Source organism: Euprymna scolopes, chromosome 14, assembly GCF_053919585.1.
Source record: "Euprymna scolopes isolate OS-2025 chromosome 14, ASM5391958v1, whole genome shotgun sequence".
NCBI classification, from domain to species: Eukaryota; Metazoa; Mollusca; class Cephalopoda; order Sepiida; family Sepiolidae; genus Euprymna; species Euprymna scolopes.
The window spans coordinates 23373301-23395320 of NC_136495.1; the positions used below are offsets into that span (position 1 = coordinate 23373301).

Genomic DNA, 22020 nt, shown 5'->3' on the forward strand with positions numbered 1-22020 from the left:
TCAAATTTGTCGGAGGAACCATAATGGTTTAGGGCTGCAGGGCATTTTCAGGCACTGGACAGGGCAAAATGAACGCCACAATTTATACTAACATGCTGGACCAGTTTTACCAAACCTCTTTGACTAAAATATTTAATGATAGCATTCCAAGTGATGTAATATATCAACAAGATAATGCCCCATGTCATATGTCAAAGATTTCAATGGGCTGGTTCGAAAAAAAAGGGATTACAGTGATAAAGTGCCCCTCTCCCCTCAATCTCCAGACCTAAATCCCATTGAAACTTTGTGGTCCCATCTACACCGTACTGTATACTGATACTCCATGGCTGACTGGGATAGCTTCCGTACATTCATATCTGATCTACCTCTGCATTCCATGTTTAAAAAGGATGTGTCCTCTATAGTATCAGACCTAACCGAATGGCTAATTGTAGGCATAGATTGATTCATACCATCCAAAAAATTCCAACAAAAACCTAACAGCCAGCCATGATTCTTCCCGGAGTGTACTGCTGCCATCGCACACAGAAATCACTTTTTCCATAGCTACCAACGTAATAGATGCACTGAGACTAAAGCTGCTTTCAGGAACGCCAGCAACCACTGTAAAAGAGAAATAAAAAAATGCAAGAGAGCTATATGCTCAGTCCATTAAATCCAAAGTAGCTGATCAGCGGCTTGGTTTCCACCAGTTTTGGCAAATAACAAATAGGATCCTGAACAGAAGCATGCGTTCTATCCCAACCATTATCAAAGGACCAGAGGTCATCTCGTCAGCATCAGACAAGGCCAAACTTTTCCAAGAACTTTGCAGCTAATTCTACCCTATGCGACGAAGGCCATCAACTCCCCGTATTTCCTCTCACACAACATGCTAGGTAACAAATATCTGTGCGTGAGGTCGCCAAGCAAATCAAGAACATTAATTCCAGTAAAGCAACCGGCCCTGACGGCATCCCAATTATAGTATTAAAAAAGCTTCAACCAGAACTTGCTCACATACTTACAAAACTGTTTAAGCATTGCCTTAAGGAGAAGTGCTTTCCAACACCCTGGAAAACTTCATCAATATGCTCAGTATTTAAGAATTCAGGTGATAAATCCTCTCAGTACAGACCAATACGTCTCCTGTGTGTCATGAGTAAGTTGCTGGAATCCATATTAAATAGAGAAGTAGTCAACCACCTCAGCAGAAATAACCTTCTTAGTGACACGCAATATGGTTCTGTTCTGCAAGATCTACAACAGATGTGCTAATGGTTACATCTCATAGGATTAGCGAATCTCTCAACAAAGGCTTCCTTTCTAGGGCAATTGCTCTTGACATATCAAAGGCCTTGGATAAGGTATGGCATAAAGGCCTACTTCACAAGATTTCCAGCTACGGTATAACTGGAATTGTTTTCTCAATCATGAAATCATTTCTCTCTGATAGGCTCATAAGAATAGTGGTTGATGGATAAAAATCAAAGACACGCAGTATTAATGCTGGAGTCCCCCAGGGGTCCATCCTGGGCCCAAGTCTCTTCCTGATCTACATCAATGATCTCCCAAAGCGCATACTTAAATCATTCATTGACATCTACACTGATGACACGACCATCTACGGCAACACATCAAAGGCTGCAAATGGTAAAGTTCTCTCTCATTCTCTCTCCTCTGATCTCGAGCGCGTGGTACAGTGGGGGAAGAGGTGGCTGGTTACGTTTAATGCATCTAAAACCAAGCTCCTATCTTTACATCATCAACGCTCTGATCCCCATCTGGCATCAATTGAAATGGATGACTCTCGTCTAGGGGAGGGCCCACGTTTTGACAAGCTTCTGGGCTTGACCTTTACTCCTGATCTGAAATGGAACACATACATCAAGTCTGTTGCCAAGATAGCTGGAAAAATGGTGGGATCCTTCTACTGCTCCAGAAGATATCTCACTACTGATGCAATTCTCTATCTATATAAAAGCCAAGTACGTCCAAACATGGAGTACTGCTGACATATCTGGGCAGGAGCTGCTAAAAACAGCCTATCCTGCCTTGACAGAGTACAAAATAGACTTCGTAGTTTAGTGGGGGATGCCCTCTTCTCTCCCCTGCAACCTCTGTCCCAGAGAAGAGACGTTGCGAGCCTGTCTTTGTTTTATTGTTATTTCCATGGGAAGTGCTCGTCTGAGCTCCAATTTCTGGTCCCCCCTCGCCAATCTTTCATGATAAACACCCGTCTAGTTAAACCACTGTCAAAAATTTTCCTCACTCTTTATCTGTGCCTAAATCAAAACGTAGATTCCATGAACAAAGCTTCTTTCTTAGAAGTGCACGCCTGTGGAACTCTCTACCGCTTGCCTGTTTCCCTCCTGACTTCAACATGGATGTCTTCAAGTCCAACATAAACAAATTCCTGATGAACCCTAAGCAATGACACTTTATCAAATCTCCAATACTAATGAATACTGCAACGCTATCCCATTGATTACTGTACACAAAATAACCCTTATCCCCGAGTGGCTTCTGGGTCTTGATAAGTGGTGACCTTCATAAAAAAAAAAAAAGAACGAGTACGCACAAAGGTTCATCAAAAAGAAAGAGTTAGATGCCAAACTTCATGAAGAGTCTCAGTCTATCACCTACAACAATTTAGCCAAGAATATGCAAAATAGAATAAAAGTTGTTATAAAAGGCAAGAAGGAGGACACGCCAAATATTGATTGTTGTTAGAATAGGTTTACTTCATTCACTATTCTTGAAATATATAAGTTTGAATCATAATGTTGATTTTTCATTAATGCTCCATAATTTTGACCACGGCTGTAAATTTTTCCAGCTCCTTCTTGCAGGCATTTTATTCATGCTAAAGGTATCCTTTTATGGAAAGTCAATAAAAAATTGTAATTTTCTTCCCACGTGTATAGAGTGTCCCACGATTAGCTCAATCTTTTGTCACATCAATTGTTCTTTTTAATTACTAAAATTTTAGAATAATACTAAAAAAAAAAAAAAAAAATTGCAGAATAATATAAAAAGAAAAATTTAGAATAATATATAAAAAAAAAAAAGCAGACACGATATGATGTCTAAATAATTTTCTAAGAAATTTCCAACGAAATGCAGCAATACTATTTCAGAAAGTAATACTATAAGGCTTGTAGTATGAGTTACTTCCCTTTAACCTGGAGGTTAAATTTCTGTTCTAAGGGGAGATAACTCAGACTCTATAAACCGTTTACAAGGCTTCGTTCTAGGAACAAAGTGTAAATATCTATACTGCCCGCATTCAAGAGAAGAGAAATCTTTATTTTTGTCCCCCTCAATAGTGTAACTTTTTTTGGAGGGGGGGGAGCATTTTAAAAATCGACATCGTGTTTTACTTTGATCTTATGGGGGTCATAAGTTAATAATGCTTTCTTCATTATATTTTGAAAATTAAAATGTTAACTTTTAAATAAACCTGATAGTATCTACTTAATTGTCATGTCGCAGTAATGAAAATATCCAAAAATTATGAAAAGTGATGAAATAGAACATTAATTATTAAAGAAAATTGTTTTCAAAATATTTGCAAGTTTTGCTTACATAATAAGCTGAAGGATACATAACAGCAAGGGAGGTAATTAATTTATAAAATCTTTAAAAAAAAAAAAAACTTCGGCCAATTTAAGAGAGATGAGTTATTTCCCTTGTATTAACGTCAAGCGTTACAAGCAAACATGGCGAAATCGGTTTGTCGTTGAATCGTTGTTTAATGTAATATTCCAGTAATATTTAATCAATTTAAAAAAAAAAACAATTAAGTAGATAACATTGCTTTTAGTTGAAAGCGACATAAAATTTAAGTAGTTGTCAATGTTTTTTTAATGAAAGCTCCATTTTTTTGACTGCCGAATTATTATAATGAAGAAGAATCGCTTTTTTACTAATATTTTGAATCGCATAATAACATTTCTAGAACCCCCCCCCCCAACTTTATTTAATGTTTTGTTGAGTGTAACCTGGGTTGGATAAGATATAGATTAGAATCATGTTTTAGAAATATAGTGTGCGGATAATTAAAACGTTTAAAATGGAGAATGAACAAAAATATATGTTATAAAAAATCACCTTGAAACAGTTGTTCATGGTAAACAACTGATGATCCTTACAATAATATTAAGACTAGCGTAAATTCTTGAGATCAAACTGATTGCAGGAGATAATTGACTAACATGTGAAGGGGTGTTTGAACAAAGGACTTGGTTTTTAAATACATATATATTACTTAATATCCTAAAGATGTCCCCTGCAATAGGGACGAAACGTTGATCACCATTTTATAAATTCATTCGGTTTTTCTTTTTTCAAAACAACATAACGTCAACCATCCCTGGTATTTTTATTTTATTTTTATTCATACATATATATATATAAATGGTTTTATTTTTTACTAGCATGTGGGGGTGGGGTGGGGAGGCTGGCATTGCTCGGTTGTAAAATATGATTAAATAAAAAAAAGGGGGCCTTGAGTGCCATCTTATCATGTTATTAAAAGAAAAAGAAAATGCTGCATGGTGGACACGTATAAGAAAGTTGAGAATTTTAAAAGATAGGAGAAAGAAAGAAAAAAAAAATACTGTGTGCTGAGCACGAACTTGCATAACTTAAGTTCGTAAGCAAACATGTTATCAATCGGACCACGACGGCACGGATTTTATGATGTTGCAAATTTAGCTTTTTAAAATAGAAACAACAAATCAACCATTCGCACACGCACAATTAAAAAACAACATCGACACCAAATTTTTACCTGCCCCCCCCCCAAAAAAAAACAAAACGACATTTCTACATGAAATAATTGACGATTTTTTCTAATTTTTTGATATTATGTGTCCAAGAGATCGCTCTTTCTAATGGCATCATGTTCATGTCACTTTAATGCAGATAACAAAAGTTTTTAGTGGACATACAAACCCGCACACACGCTGTCTGTATTGACATGCAGAAGGTTAAATGCAATGCAAACTGACATCTTGCTCATCTCTCCTTAACATGGTCCAAAGTAGTAACTCCTTACATCCAAGTGGCGATATGCCTTGTTTGGAGTGAACGTGAGTTTAAAAAATGAAACATCAGCCAAAACGTTGTGTGATAAAAAAGATAAAAAAAATAGCCGTATTTAGTAAATGTGTAGGATGCTTGGCAAGCCGAGCAAGATATGTTACAGACGTTAAGTCATCGTCTTTCCTTCTCGACTCACTTGACTCTTTTTTCGTTATCTTTGTTTCCTTCTAAAATGCAACAAAATAGAAACAGAAATGTACATAAAATCTTAATTTAAAACGACGTCCACAAAACCAGGTAAAATGAAAAAAATTGTATTTTACGATTTTTTGAGATGAGGATTGATAATATGTATTATTTGAATTATTCAGACTACTGTTCTCATCTTGAGTGCTATTCTCGCAACCTATTGGCCGACGTGACCTCTGACCTTCCTCGGATATGTCTTGTTAATCTCATATATCTTTATGTCAAAACTCAGGAATCTGTACAGAATTTAAAATAGAACCATTTATTCAATTCACGCAGGTAGATTGTTCATATTCTGTCAGCCATAACTAAGTAGAAGTATTATATTCTGAATATCACTTCTACTGGAGATGGAACCTTCAACCTCCAGAAGGTTGGAAGTTACATCAACTGAAACAGAGAGTGCATATTATTTGGATTATTCAGACTATCGTTCTCATCTTGAGTGTTATTTTCACGTTTTAGTTGATGTAATCTGGTTTAAGGCCCCTAAAATTCATACTAGAATTGTTCACAAGAACCCGTGACATGGTCAGAATTTCTTTGATGGATCAAAAACATCAAACACGAATATAGTAATCGCCAACTCTTGTTGAATCAAAAAGAAAAAAAAATCTTTGAAAATAAACAAATGAAGTTCTTTATTTTAATACATTGCATAAAAATTTTCTGAGGCGGGGGTTCAAATAAGGTGGAGTTGCTGAAACCCATTTTAGGGATCACTCAAAAATAATTTGATATCATTATATTGTTCTGGCCATTTGTAAGATTTGTTTTTTAAAAATAGAGGGATGTTATCGGCACTTCCACCTTTTAAAAGCAATGGGACGAAGCGATGCGTTAACCCGTTCTGCAGGCATTCCTCTTTGATCTTCGAGAAGATGTAGGCCGTATGAAGCTCCTCAGGTTGTTCCTCTTTGTTCGATTTAAACTGCTGGATGGATTTCATATATTCTTTATCAAAGCAGAGAATCACAAAATGCGCCTGTGGGAAAAACAAAGACAAAAAAATGTAATGTCAGCTAAACAATTAACATTTCAAAATTAATTATATTCTATTTACAATTCTGAATTTTTGAGGTGAGGATTGTTTATTTGAATTCTTTGGACTACTGTTTTCATCTTCAGTCTTATTTTCACAACATTTTGTATATCTTTCAAAAAGCACCGATTATCTTAAAACTTTAACTGTAAATCAAAATATTTATCAAAGGGAGACAATTATAAAATGAGAGAAAAAACAGTACCAAAAGAAATCTATGACTGTCTTAAGGCAAGGATCAAAATATGGTATCTGCTTATTTCCAATCTTAAACAATCTACATCAATGATCTCCCTAAACACATACTTAAATCATTCGTTGACATCTATGCTGATGACACGACCATCTACAGCAACACATCAAAGGCTGTAAATGACAAAGCTCTCTCTGATTCTCTCTCCTCTGATCTCGAACGAGTGGTTCAGTGGGGGAAGATGTGGCCGGTTACCTTTAATGCATCTAAAACCAAGCTCCTATCTCTACATCATCAACGCTCTGATCTCCATCTGGCATCAATTGAAATGGATGGCTCTCGTCTAGGAGAAGCCCCACGTTTTGACAAGCTTCTGGGCTTGACCTTCACTCCTGATCTGAAATGGAACACGTACATCAAGTCTGTTGCCAAGGTCGCTGGAAAGATGGTGGGATCCTTCTACTGCTCCAGAAGATATCTCACTACTGATGCAATTCTCTATCTATATAAAAGCCAAGTACGTCCAAGGATGGAATACTGCTGACATATCTGGGCAGGAGCTGCTAAAAACAGCCTATCCTGCCTTGACAGAGTACAAAATAGACTTCGTGGCTTAGTGGGGGATGCCCTTTTCTCTTCCCTGCAACCTCTCTCCCACAGAAGAGACGCTGCAAGCCTATCTTTGTTTTATCATTATTTCCATGGTAGGTGCTCGTCTGAACTCCAATCTCTGGTCCCTCCCTCGCCAATCTTTTACGAAAAACACCAGTCTAGCTGAATCCACTATCAAAAACTTTCCCCACTCTTTATCTATGCCTAAATCAAAACGTAGATTCCATGAACAAAGCTTCTTTCTTAGAAGTGCACGGCCGTGGAACTCTGTTCCGTCTGCCTGCCTGTCTGACTACAACTTGGATGTCTTCAAGTCCAACATAAACAAATTCCTGATGAACGGCCCCCTTAAGTAGACACTTTAAATCTCCACACTAATGTACTGTACTTACAATAACCCTTATCCCTGAGTGGCTTCCGGGCCTTGATAAGTGGTGACCACCTTGTAAAAAAAAAAAAAAAGACAGAAAATAGTTGATGTGGATTAAATAAAAGGTTCTGTTTGAAATTCCCAAATCTGACAGACTCTAGAACCAAAAAATAAGACCCCTACACTTTGTACTAGAATTGTCCACAAGGACCTGTGGCGTAGTGGATAGAGTACTTGTAAAATTCAGTGCCACACTTCTGGATGTTAAAGGTTCAATCCTCAATACAGGTAACACTCAAAATACAACTGTAAATAACTTAGGACTTCTACCGAGTCATGGCTGACAGAACGAGAACATGTTACTCTTGTCAATTAAATAAAGGTCTCATAGCAGTCACAAATAAAAGATTATTTTCTCTTGTGAATCAATGCCCCTCCCACTGAGCGATTTCACCACATCTGTCCCCTAAGGAACTTTTTCAGCCCTTTTTGAGAACTACTTTAACTAGCAGAGAGAACTCAACCAGCAGTGAATCCAGACACCTCTCTCCCTTCTCTCTCATCCCTGTTCACTCAAAGTTGCAGCATCGACGGTTTATCAGAGGTGTAAAAAGAATGAGGGTCCATGGGAAACGATGTCTTCCGAGATGGCAGGTTGGGTGCAGACAAAACAAATATGAGGAGTGAGAATTTCGGAGGATCTCAAATAAAACAAAAAGGAATGTGGAGTAGAGCTCACTTATACCACTAGCTAAGAGACTTTGCTAATTGGGATGGCATCGGATGAGACCATAGGTTAGCATGCACCATGCCTAGGCATACTCAAACTTGATTCATCTAAACACACATAAGCTAGCAGTATTTATCCACCTTCTTTTTAATTGGGTGGAGTGCAACCTTCTATCACATCTAATTTTGATTTTAAGCTGATGTTTAAAGTGTGGAATCAAATAGTAATCAGAAGGTGGCTCTCTCCCTTTTGCTAGATCAATATCTAAGTGTGTGGTCCACATTACTAGTTTAGCTATTTCACAACTGATATTTGTGTTTGGCTTTTTTTCTCTTCTTTCAGGGGTACAAGTTTGTCAATTTTTAGTGTATTTTTGCTTTTTTATTTGGGAAAAAAAAAAAAAAAATGAAAAGAAAAGATTTTTCCTGAACAATTCTAATCAGTTTCCGCTAAGAAAGTCAAAATTGAGAGAAAGACACGAAGTGCATGGGGGAGAGGTGTAAGGAGACAGGAAATTATGCTTTGATTAAACAAAACTCAGCCATTCCTTTCAACTGTTTCAAGACTTAGCCTTCATAATAAAAGGAAAGTGCTCAGAGAGAACTATGATAAGAGGGAAAAGGAAGGTAAGACAAGATGGAAGAGGAAGATAGAAAAAACAAAGAGAAAGAAAGATCAACCCAGTCATAACCTCCTTGACGTGTGTGTGCGTGGAGGAGAGGTGATTGCAAAACTGGCTTTCTTTCGAAACAACTTCAATCAATTTTTACTATTAAAGTAAAAATTAAGAGAAAGACACAAAGTGTGTATTCGTTGAAAAGGAGACAAGAAATCATTCTTTGCTTAAACAAAAGTAACCCTATTCCACCAACCTCATCATGACTCAGTTGAAGTCTTAACCTCCATGGCAAAATTAACATTTTCAGTTTTCAAAGAGAACTGTTATAAGACAGAAAATTAAGGCAAGGCAAAATGAAGATAAAAAAAACAGAAAAAGTGAAAAATAAAACAAAAGGGATAGAGAGGAAGATCTGTTGCTGATAGTATAAGTTTGACATAGGCATGTGCACATTTTATGATGAGCCAAATTTGCAAAACAATCATTCCCACGGTTGCACCAAGGATGGCTGACATGTGAGGGCAAAACAAAACGAGAGGTTAGATCAGTTAGACAAAACAGAGGTGTGAGTCAAGATGATGAATGACATCACGTTTGTCGAGCGGGGAGAAAATAAAGGTTTTCAAATCAGTGTCTGTGGAAGCAGGTATGAGACCCCTTCCCCCAATAATGTGGAAGAAAGAGAATTTAGAATATTTGGTTAACAGCAAAATAAGATCTTGTCCACATGTCATTCATTTCAGTTAAGAAGTTAACTAATTAACTAGGAGAACCTTCTCCAAAAATAAAACTTTGGAGGAACTCTCAGCAAATGTCTTCTAGTGTCCATCTAAACAGATGAGATGATTGACAGCCAAAGAAGAAAAAAAATGAAGTTGAAGAGAATCATGGGAATGCTAGCATCGATATAAAGTGCTTTGGACGCCCATTAATGATTATTTTTCTAAGCAACAATTTTTTTGTCTTTTGTTGGGGGGAGTATGTGACCTTGTTACTGAAAGAGAGTGATCCTCACCTGATTGAAATACTCGTCCACTTTACTCTTGCTTAAGCGTTTGTTCTTCAGGTCGACATTACAATAAAAATATTGGTCGAGAAATCGAACAAGATGGAAAACGCAACTGCTGTGTTTTTCATTTCCGTTACCGTACGTAACGAACACTCGCATACTTTTCCTATCTAAAAAAGAAAAAGAAAAAAAAGAAACAATAAAAAATATTACATAAGAGTATCATAGTGTCTGTAAATTTGGTCCCAGAGAGTAGCACCTTATATCCAAGTAGCACTGTGTCTTGTTGTACTGGTACCATTGCGCAGGAACAAACAAACAAAAATTAATAAATCTGACTTGGCTTTTTTTTTTTGTTTTAACAAAAGGCATTTATTACCGGTACTTTACAAACAATGCTTGCTCCTTGTTTTTTCTTTTATTGTTCATTTTGTCTGCCATAAGATTAACAAAATCTCAAAACAGTTTTAAAAAAGAAAAAGAAAGAAAGGATAGCTGTTGTATTACTTTAAATAAAAAATTATCATTTATGACTAAGAATGACCAACGACCCTCATTTTCTGCACACTTTTGATGGCATTGTGCCTTATTTATTTCAAATATAATTATTTTTATTTTCTGCAAATGACACGTTTTAAGTCTCCAAGCATAGTTTTGGGACAATTGAAGTCAAAAATCACTGATTAGTCACACAATGATCTACAAAGCTATTCTTGTGATATGTGAGGCAAAACTAAATTGTCTTTCAGAAAATCATAGGTTTATATGGTTAATATACCTGTTTTCAACCAAAAAAAAGCGATATAACTGAAAAAAAGGCCTAAAATGGAGATATTTTAGTGACAATTTTTGTTACCTCACCACAAAGAAGAGCCAAAAATCACTTTTAGACATGAAACTAAGGGAAGTAAATAATCATGTTCGTTCAACAATAGTATAAAATTGCATTTGTGCAAAAAAAAAACCGCTGCTCATAGAACTCTCTTCGAATTTTACCCATTCTCCTCAATTACAGGCTGTGACAATTTTTTCCCGATTTTGGTAAAAAAATGCGTCTTTTTGGCAAAGATCCCTCTAAAATGATGACAAACGAAGCAAACACTGTCCCTATGGTCATTTCTCAGTAACCTTGATCAGTTAGATTTCATTTAAGCTTTAGAACAGCAGCAACCGGCTAGCGGTTCCCAAAATATTGCACGTTTTGTTTGACCGGGTGAAAAGTGAAGCCGAAAATAATTTTTTCTGTAAAAAAAAAAAAAACCTGTCTTAATTTTTCGAAAAATCAAAAATCCCTTCTATACAACTTGTCACTAATATCAATCTGAACAACTTGTATATCAGGAATTTTTGATTTTGGCCAAATTGAAGACGTACATTATTTTTTACAGTAATATTTTTTGTCTCCAAATTTTTCCCCCAGCAGTATTTTTCACAGTTGATACCAAATTATGTGCTAACAAAGTGGTCATATCACTTCTGATAGGTTTCCACAACTATTCCCTCCAACAGGGTTGAAAACTAAGTGACTCACCCTTCATTTTTGCTTTGAGGGTTTCTCTTGTGAATGATTTATATGTCATGGTAGGCAGTATAGGTTGGATGTATAGAAGTAACATTTCACAGCTCCATCGTATTGTTTGAAGTCAAGGAATACCCTCATGAATTATTCAAGTGTTATGGGTGAACTGAAAAGAAGGTTTTCACGTGGAGCAGGTGTGAAAAATCCTCCCCTTAACATGAAGGAAGTTGTGTGAGATCTTCACTTGTATGTGTGTTGTATCAGTAGTGAGGAGAAACAGTTCTGACCTAAAAACGTAGTCCTTTTAACTGTATGTAAATATGTAAATAGTCATGATGGCTATGTCATTCTGATTAATACTTTTTCTTTTTTCAGAATAATTCACATAGCGACCCTCTCTAGTAACAACTATGGTTTTTGAAAAAAAGAGAGGGCGAAAGAAGGGATCTACAACAACAGAATACTCCAATTTGACGAAGGAGGAGAAAGTGAAATACCACGAAGATGCAGTACATAAACATCGTGAGAAGGCAGCAACAGCAAATCCACCATCTCCACCTCCAACAAAACTTCCATCAAATGCATCAACACCTTTAAATGAGGAAAAACCAACGACTTCAACATCTGGAAAACGTGGCAGACCACCTTTAGAAGCAGCAGCGATGACACCAAGAACGCGATCACGCCGGAAGACTGAGCAACAACGAAAGCGACGCAAAACCGAAAGAGTGTCAACAGTTCGTCGCTTGCTGCAATTAGCAACTTGGCAGAAGAGGAAGGGGGCAAATACTGAACAGGAGGAGAGAGACTCTGATAGTTCTGCAAGTGAGGAAGAGTTGAATTCTAGTCCTCCTGCATCCGATGTTGATGACGAGCAGAATACAGAAGCACCACCGCAAACATCTGACGAAGCCCTACGAAAAAGTATTACAGACATCGGACTGTGCTGCAGGGTCTTCTGCCAACCAACAGTATGGACAGTCTAAAGATGATGATCTATTTGGTCAACCTGTCCACCCTTCATGGCCCCTTGCAAATTGAACTGCAGAAGATTCAAATCAAGAGCGGAGACCTTAGTATCCGACAAGTCCGTTATCGTGTTGATAAACTTCTCAACAGACTTCCCAACATGAATGAGACTGAATCAAAAACTTTGCTGAGATATTGGTTTGGACTGTTGCTCGACAATGTTCTGGTAGAGCAGCTTCTTAATGATTACTCTGTTGTCATTCCACCAGAGTACATACCTCAGAGCATAACAATCTCAACCAAAGCTGCCTCCATCGCTAAGGAAATGGTCACAAGTCGACGAAATGTGTCTCAGGAGATTAAGAACATTGGCACCATGTACGTTGTCAGGGTGGTCAAGGAGTGTGGGCTCACCAGAGACAACCATAAGGATATCGACCATCTGGCCTCGGCAACATCATGTACCTGGCGCTTTGCACGGAAAGTTTTGTATGCTATTGCTGAAAACGACGAAAAATCATTGTATCAGTGCCAGATGAAGAACAATTCTGGTTAAGAAAGATGGCCTAACACTTATGATTGATAGGTTTTGAGTAATTTTCTTAAATAGTTTCGTAATCTGCAGGATACGGTCCTTGGGACAAAAAAACGGGAAGTGCGATTCCAGCCGTCATGAAAGAATTGCTTGAAAACATAGTTTCCCATCAAAATTTTGTATTCGTTTTTGTTTTATTGGATTCCTCGTGAAATTTTGGTTTAGAAAAATGGTATAACACTTATACATTATCTGTTTTGAAAATTGACCTAAAATGGCAATTGTGTCCCAAAACTATGTTTGGAGTCTTGAAACGTGTCAAATAAATAATTCAAAGTGTAGTATCTGTTTGGTTCCTAGTTAACTATGGAGAAATCCTTATTTGACTGAGGCAATTTTTATTTTTATTCTACCCAGGGTGCCTCTTTTGGGAAGCTGCATATCTTCTACATAAAACTAGCAATACCATACCATTTTTTTTTCTTTAGATCAAATAAACTCAAATCAATCATTATTGAAAAGAGCACAAAAAAAAAATGAAAGAAATATCTTTTTTTAATCAGCCAATTAAAACTGAAGTTATGACCATTCAAAGTATCAAAAAATGTGTGGTTCACTTGATATTTTGCCTTAAGTCAGTCCTATTCAAATGCATATAAACTTGTGACAAAAAATGGTAAGAAATTTGCACAATTTACAGACTACCCCATCTTTAAAAAGCTGTATCTTAAGACCTTTTGAAGATATTAGGATGAAATTTTGAACATATAAGGATACCATTAAGGTTCAGTTCGTGTTATTTACGACCATCTCACTTGGTAACTTACGGACTAATTTGCATACTGATTAGCATATTTCAATTTCATTTTAACAGCTTTAAGTAAAAACATCATAAAAACAGCTAAGAAAAATGCTAAATGGGGATTTATCATCATAGGAAGTTTTATTCTGATGGATATTATCATTTGTCATTATAACATCATGAAAAATCCAAGATGGCGACCGGGAAATCCAAAATGCAACCATGACATGATTCAAAGAAATTATTAACAAAATATGGCTTGTAGCATATCAAATTAAGGAAATTTTGTACAGATCAGAATTATGTTTTCAAGTACATTAAACTAATTAGCATAATTAAGTTTCATTTTAACGGCTTCCAGTAGAAGCATCATAAAAAAACAGTTTAAAAAATGGGAGGAAAGATTTATCATCTGAAATTTTATTCTGATGGATTTATTATTTGTCAGCATTACACTGTGAAAAATCCAAGATGGCAACCAGGAAATCCAAGATGGCCACCATAACTAATTAGGATAATTAAATTTCATTTTTAACGGCTTCAAGTTACTGTGACAATTATCGGGTAAGTTTCTACCACTATTTTGTATAATTTTTTTATTTTTAAGTCATTGTCGAGACTTCAAAAGACATCGCAGCTATTTCTTTCATGTTCTCATATAACACTCGACACTACTTGTTTTATGAGCAGAAAAAAACATTTATAACACCAAAAATTTATCGGGCTAGTTAGAAAAATACTTGCCTTTGGTAACATTTATTTATTATATATTTGCTTTTTGGTCACTTTTTCATACCTCTGTCGATTGTAAAACAACCCCAATAAAAGTTATTTATTTACTTAACTGGATAAGTGGTTTGTATGTTTTAACTCATTTAAATTTAATGGTTGGTCATTCTTTTCCAAATAATTTATTTTTTAATAAATAGTTTCCATAATTAAAAACTTATGTTTTCTAAATAATAACAAAAATAAAATGAATACTTTGTCCGTAAGTTAGTTGACGAACACGTGTTTACAGATTTTTTTTGTGTGAGCGACGACGCACAAAAATTCTCATGTTTATAAGTGCTAGTCAGTATTTCTAACAAGTCTAGCATAAGTTTTTATCGAATTATTTTCAAATTTTAAGACAAAAGAAATTAATATTTTTGCTATTAAATAGCATTCGAACACAGTTTCTATCTTTAACTATCTTTGTACTACAAAGTGTTAACATAATTTTGGATTGGAAAGACGTACGTGTTGTGTTCAAATTCCATAGCAAAGACAATTCTTTTCCCTAATTAGCTAAAACAACTAGAAACGTCGTCGACGGGTACAACTTCTGCTACGAGTATTTATGTGAACACACCCCAACCAGTTATTTGCAAAAATGATCTACCGCCAGCGAGCATGCTTTGCTGGCATGTTTTGTCATTAATAGTCGGATTTAAATAGCAATTTCTTTGAATATACAAATCACAATAAAAATATTAAAATACCATTTTAAAGTAAATTTTATTGTGAATCCAGTTATATAAGTTTTATTTTGATGGACATTGGAGTATTGTACTTATTACTGATTTAAAAACTATGAGTGTCAAATTAAGTAACAGTGTGTGTCTTGCCCAGCGCTTAACGTTATGGTGTCTGGTATTGCTAATAAAAACAAGTTTGTTTCTAATTTTCCTCTTGTGTGGAGACAAACCAAGGTAGATAAGCTGAGAAAGTGACAAAAATAGAACAGGATGCAAATGCAAATCACTTAAATTGTTAAAATTATACGAGATGTTCAGAACAAATTTGATAATCTATATTTCTCCTAGTCTGTTCGGCTGTTCATTCTAATTATTCTCAGAAACTACTGGTCCGATCTGGCTAATATTTTGCATGGACCTTTGTTATAATAAGTTTCAGTGAACTAAGTATTATCATATGTGATGCATAGTTAGGGATTAATAGAAATTAGTCACCATTTACTCTAGAAGTAAAGTTTAAAGCAATCATTCTAAATCAATGAGCTATAACTTTTGCCCATTTTTAACAATTTAAAAAGTCTAGGTTTTGTTGAGTATATTTAACAAGAATGACCTGCATCAAGATTTTTCATGCCAGATTAAGAAATTTGTAAGTCTTAGTTGTTCTCCTTGAACACGACGCTTCTCTTGTGCCTTGATAGTTGGCTCTTGTGACATCCACGTTCAACACTTTCTTCATAGTCACCATTTCGATGCCCATCTCTTACACGCACTAAGATCCACATTGCCTTATTCAGATATTGCCCTATCCCTCTTTTTTTTTGCTGAGGCAAATTTAATTATGACTAGCAGAGGGTACCCGGCCTTGCCAGGTCGTAATATATGCTGGAATATATTTTAATCCATATAGATTTCATATTGATTACTATAGAGCCAATTCTCTAATATTTTATATCATATAGTACTTTCAAAAGTTAAAAAAAAATGACTTGGGTGACATCAGCTAGAATTAGCAATACACATGAAAAAATTGAAATAGCTTGAAATATTTCAATATTGGTATGCATAGAAAGAGTTTGATGAGCTAAGAAAGAATCTTTTTAAATTTTTAAAATCTGATTAAAATTAAGGAAGTTATGGCTATTTTTGTGCCTCACACGTTTGGATATTTTCCCCTCTTTAAGACCATATGCGTTTCGTCACATTTTTTACACTACTTTTTCAGTAAAAATGTCATATCTTTGTTAAAACACAAGACTAAAAAATGAAATTTACTGTATAAGTGTATTTTTGTACAAGGAATCAGAATATGCAACTGAAAATCTCCCAAAGTTTATGGTTTCCAAATAATCTGCAGTAAATGTGCATATATATGCAGCAATTCCTTAAAAATGCCATGTATCCATAAACAGAAAAGAAGTTGGAGAACTCAAAGTTTAATTGTAATGTGCTTTATGTACAAAAAACTTAAATCTAAACATAAGACCATTTAAAAATGAATATATTGCAATATTTCTTTGGTATTATTGTAGATTAACACCTTCTGTTTAACCCCACTCAACTCCTTCTGACCACCCCTCCAAAATGTAGTTTTAAGAGGGTTTCTATGCAATGAGAATATGTGGAGGATTGCCATTCGGACTTTGAATTAATTGTAGGGCTAAGGAAAATTATGTGTGAACATACTGAAAACTTGACAGAGACAAAGCTAACAAAAACAATATTAGAGAGGGGAGCGGTTAGTTTCACAAAAATTTAATGTAAAATAATTCACCATTTCCTGGCCATTCTAGCATTTTAGGACAGTTAACAAATTTATTTTTATGTGTATTTTCTTTAAGGAAGGATCTATTTTTTGTTTGTTTGTTTTAGATGCTTGTATGTGGCTTACAGAGGTATTTTGTTGGAGGGGGAGGAGGGCTTGCCACTCGAACTTAGTGTTATTGTTAGGGTTAAAGAGTGTTTTAGGAGGAGACTTGCCACACATAATTTGGATTACAGGTGAAGTTAAGAGAGCTTTTTTTTCAAAGAGAGCGTTCATCACTCATATTTACTGTTAGTGGTTCATAATTATTGGCTTTATATTATATATTTAGTTTTAATTTAATAAGAAACTGCGTTGCAAAATTTCAAAGAAAATTCCATAAATTTGTTGATCTCTATTTTCGAGGTTGAAGGTGTTAATTCCATAGGCCGTTTATACTACGCTGGAGCAGGTTGTAAAAATATCTTTCGCTTAATAAGTAGAAAAAAAAATTAACGAAATAAAAAGCTTCCTAATTGTAGTTTGATGTGTTTTCTAACTGCTTTTAAAATTTCAAGAATATCGATATAGATTTTGAGGGTTTGTATTACTATACACATAGATTCGAAAAAGTTGTTAAAAAAACAAATATATAACAAATAAATGTTATCAAAAGCAAGTTACTTTTCTACCTAACTGGATAATTTTTTAGTGTTTTTATTTAATGTAACATGTTTATTCAGCTTGAAAACAGTGTTTACCGATGTTTTGGAAAATTTTAAATGGCGCCCGCCGCCCGACTCTCTTGAAACGGTAAGTTTGGGGAAAAGAGTTAAAAATAAAAAAGTAGACAAATACTGCTAGAAACTCGCTCAATATATGTTACCGTGACATAGGCTGACATATATTCGGTGAGTTTTTAACAGTATTTTGTATAGTTGTTTTTTTTTAAATTTTTAACTCCTTTTCTCAAACTTACCGTGTCAAAGAGAGTCGGGCCGGGCGCCATTTTTAATTTTTGTACGTTTTTTGAGCTGAATAAACATGTTACATTAAATAAAAACACTAGAAAATTATCCAGTTAGGTAGAAAAGTAACTTATCTTGCCTTTGATAACATTTATTTGTTATATATTTGTTTTTTGACAACTTTTTCGAATCTATGTATAAACGAGATTTTGATACTTATTTTGATTTTGAAAAAAAAACATTTGTGGCTGTTCGCAGTAAAACATTGTTTTAATTCGCTGTTCAAAACTAATTTAAAGAATAAAAGTGCATGCAAGCTATATATCTACAAAAGTTTATTTTGTTTTTTTTAACCATGTTTTTAAATTTGACGAAAAATGTGAGAAATTGCAACAGATTCATAATGCCGAATTGGTTGGGATTGTTGTTATTATACATTCTGAAAACCGAATAGTTCTAAACTAATGTTATTCTGATAACAAAATAGCTCTAATTAAACATAAGAACATTTATATTCATATTTCATTATGTTTTCATTTTGCTTCATTTTGTTTTTCTTAATTCGTTCTTGAATAAAAATTAAAGAATGCGTGTTTGTTTATACACTGTGCTATGGCTGATTCTACAGGCTGTAGCTGCTGCTTCTAGTAATATTAACTTCATTTGACCAAATTCGAGAAATAGAAACAATTTTTTTTTTCGGGTAGGTCCTTTTAAATTATCAATTACCGCGGTCCTACTCAACATAAAATAATACTTTTAATTGATAAAGATAGTAAAAAGATTGATTTACTTACTACTGGGTGTCCGAAGAATTTTTTTTTCAAAATGTTCGATACTCGGCATATTAAAGTCTTATTTTTAACACGACAAAAAAAGAAATGGTCAATAATATTTCGGACACTTGACGGTATTAAGATTAACACCTTTTCTTATTGATTCCCAAATTTCATGACGAAATTCTTCATACAATCACGGTACGGACCTTTAGAAAACATGGGGGGGGGGGTCATTACAAAACCTTACCGAAAACACCATTTTATGACGTTCACATTTTTATCACTTTATTTGCTCAAAACTCTTAAAATATATAATGTACATTCATATTTATTAATTCATTTGAAAGTATATTCATTTCCGAACAAAACAGTAGTAATTTGAAGACTTGAAGTGCTTTGGTTTAAAAAACATGGCTATTTTAGTAGAACTACCTTGAAATCTGTGATTATCCAAAGTGTTTTTTCGTCCGTGTGTATTACTACTAGAATCAAAATCAAAACATTTAGCGCTCCAATCGCATTCCTTTCCATTTGAGCTAACCCAACAGATAGTTAAGAAAGATTTGAAATTAAACCATTTCTAGTTCTAATTGAATTTTCACATGTGTAAAACTAATAAAGATATGTCAGCAAGTTAAAATAAACATTTTGCATTTCAACTTGTCAGCATATTTCTATGCACATTATTCATCCATCCAAACAAAGATTTTACTTGTTACATGATTATTGGTGTATGATTATTGATTCCTGTTAACTTCAATGTTATGTGACCAATAGTTTAACAGTTTATTGGGTAAATATTTACACATACACAGACATACATCTACCGTTTTATTTAAAGAGATTAGACAGCCAGAATGCCTAGTATGATCCTTCCTACTGGGCATTGCTTCCACATCTCCATCGCAATTCTTTAGCGAAATTCTCAGTCTTCAAGAAGGAATGACGAGCGCAAGTACAATAAAAAAAAAAATGCGTTATTTAAAATTTTTTCTTACAGCCTCTGATACATTCTAATACATTATATGCATATATAATACACATAATGCTTTAATTAAACTACATCACTATCTTATATATATAAGAATACTAAAATCATACATGCATCAAATCTGTTGCAAAAATTGCTGAAAAAATGGTTGGATCATTCTACCAATCCAATAGGTATCTCTCTGTCAATGCAATTCTCTATCTGTTTAAGAAACAAATACATCCTAAAATGGAATACTGTTGCTACATCTGGGCAGTAACTACTCAGAGCACCATATCCTACCATGAAAAAGTAAAAATCGGCTTCAAAATTTAGTAGGTGATGCCCTTTTCTCTTCCTTACAACTTTTTTCCAACAAAAGAGACATTGTGAGCCTGTCTCTTTTTTATCATTATTTTCATAGCAAGTGCTCGTCTGAACTCCAATCTATAGTCTCCCCTTGCCAAACTTTCACAAAAAATACTCGATTAACTACAACCACTATAAACGATTTCCCCCACTCTCTATCTGTGCTTAAATCTAAACAGATTCCATGAACAAAGCTTCTTTCCTAGAACTGCCCACATGTGGAAATCTGTTCCTCTGGCCTGCTTCCTGACCGAGTGCAATATGGTAGCCATCAAGTCCAATGTAAACAAGTTCTTGTTGAGCCATGCCCTTAAATAATCCAAATTCTATCCAATCTACACTATTAACGATTACTATACTATCACCTTACATTCATTAACCCTTATCCTCAAGTGGACTACAGGCCTTGATAAGTGGTGACTCCCTTGTAAAAGAAAAAAAGAATACCTAATGAATGACATTATCATTATTATTTAAAACAATTTTTTTATGAATTCGTCCACTTGGTAAATTATTCCTTGTAATATATAATATTCAATAGAGGATTTATTCTATAATAATACATACGCAATCTGCATAAATTAAAATATCATGTTTAAACGTATTGTACGACTGGGCAACACCGGACATCCAGCTAGTATTTATTAATTGATGTCTAATACCTTAAGCTTAGCAGCTGTGTTCCAAAATTCGTAATGATCATTTAATTAGTTTAGGAGTGAATCCTATACCTACACATATATAAACATATTCACATACCTAATTTTATAAAGATAGAAGATATATATCTTTTACTTACCACAATTGTTAATTTTCTCAGGTATGGTACAATGCGATCGATTGTAGTTCTTGTCAACCAAAGCCAAATTGTTGTGTGCCAAGTGTATTTCATGCTGTCCAAGTCGGCTGTCTGCGATGGAGGAAGTGTCAGGAATGCTGTAAGATAACTGTCTGGAATTCTGCTCTTCAGACATGACACAGCTCGGGTGTACAAAACGCTCATAAGAATTCAGATAGTAAGAATCGCTAATGCTTGAGATTTCAGATACAGTGCCGTCAACCGATACATCACAGGGGTAAGGGATCTTGTCACTCAGCTGGATTGAATTGGTTTCGGTTGCATGGATAGAGGCGTAGCATTCAAGGATTTCTTTAAAAAAAATAATAAATAAATAAAAAAAAGGAAAAGAAACATTAGGACACTCAATGCTGATAAAGAAAGCGAAAAGAACTTCATCCTTTGGTGTTCAATTGTAAACATGATCCTTGCCCCAGTTCATAATATCAATAGGCAGGAAGTGGGTTTTGAACCCAGATAATCTGCAAATGGATTTGAGGTAAAAATAAAATGAACAAAAAATTATTTCGGTTCGGTTGTTTTCCGGCATATCAACCCCTTATAGGTTATTTAATGCCGGATCCAGTCATTTTGAAAAAAAGATTTTATGTTTCAAGTTTTTTATATTGTCAAATATTTATTCATGAAGTTTGGTTTGGTTGTTTTGTTTTACAGTGTATCGACCCTTTTTTGGGTTATTTAATGCCGAGTCTAGTAATTTTGGAAAAAGATTTTAATCTTCAAATATAGATGTATGGTGTTTATTTTGTTTTGTAGAAGTAAAATATTTTTTTTTTAACTTTACAAAACATGATTGAATTTTTAGAAACCTAGTGTCTTCATACAGCCTACAGATTTTTTTTTTTTTGCTTTTTAAGATGGGGGGGGAGGGGGATTCTAGATAAGAATAAAATCTTTTGTAAATGCCATATCATTTAATACTAAATATGTAACTTCAAAGATTTCTCGACTTTATAGCATATGTATATAACAATGTCCGTAGATGGCTTTATTTCACTATACACTTGCAGTTCTATTTACTGCAACAATAACTTTTCAAAGAATCCTGATCATCTCAACTCCTTAATTCAGCAGCCCAGATCTCAAAGAAACATCAAGTTATGAATTTTTGCCTCTTCTTTCTTTTAATCTCTCGTCAAAATATGAATTCTCTTATTACATTGGTCACTTGACTACACTTACTTTCACCCT

At 34.7% G+C, this 22020-nt stretch overlaps 1 protein-coding gene across 6 annotated transcripts in view; it reads right to left on the bottom strand.

The window, feature by feature from the left end:
* LOC145292910 (uncharacterized) overlaps positions 1–22020 on the bottom strand; it is a 69570-nt gene that overhangs the window by 6020 nt on the left and 41530 nt on the right. For 4 of the 6 annotated variants that reach the window (XM_080139052.1, XM_080139055.1, XM_080139051.1 and 1 more), the window contains 3 exons: positions 20770–21120; positions 9862–10025; positions 5897–6265 (listed from right to left, as the gene is read on the bottom strand). In XM_080139052.1, the coding sequence (XP_079995178.1) occupies positions 5993–6265; positions 9862–10025; positions 20770–21120 (788 nt within the window). In that variant the 3' untranslated portion in view covers positions 5897–5992. Of the gene's footprint in view, positions 1–5896; positions 6266–9861; positions 10026–20769; positions 21121–22020 lie in introns of those variants that run through there. The other 2 variants (XM_080139057.1, XM_080139056.1) reach the window with 1 other exon arrangement.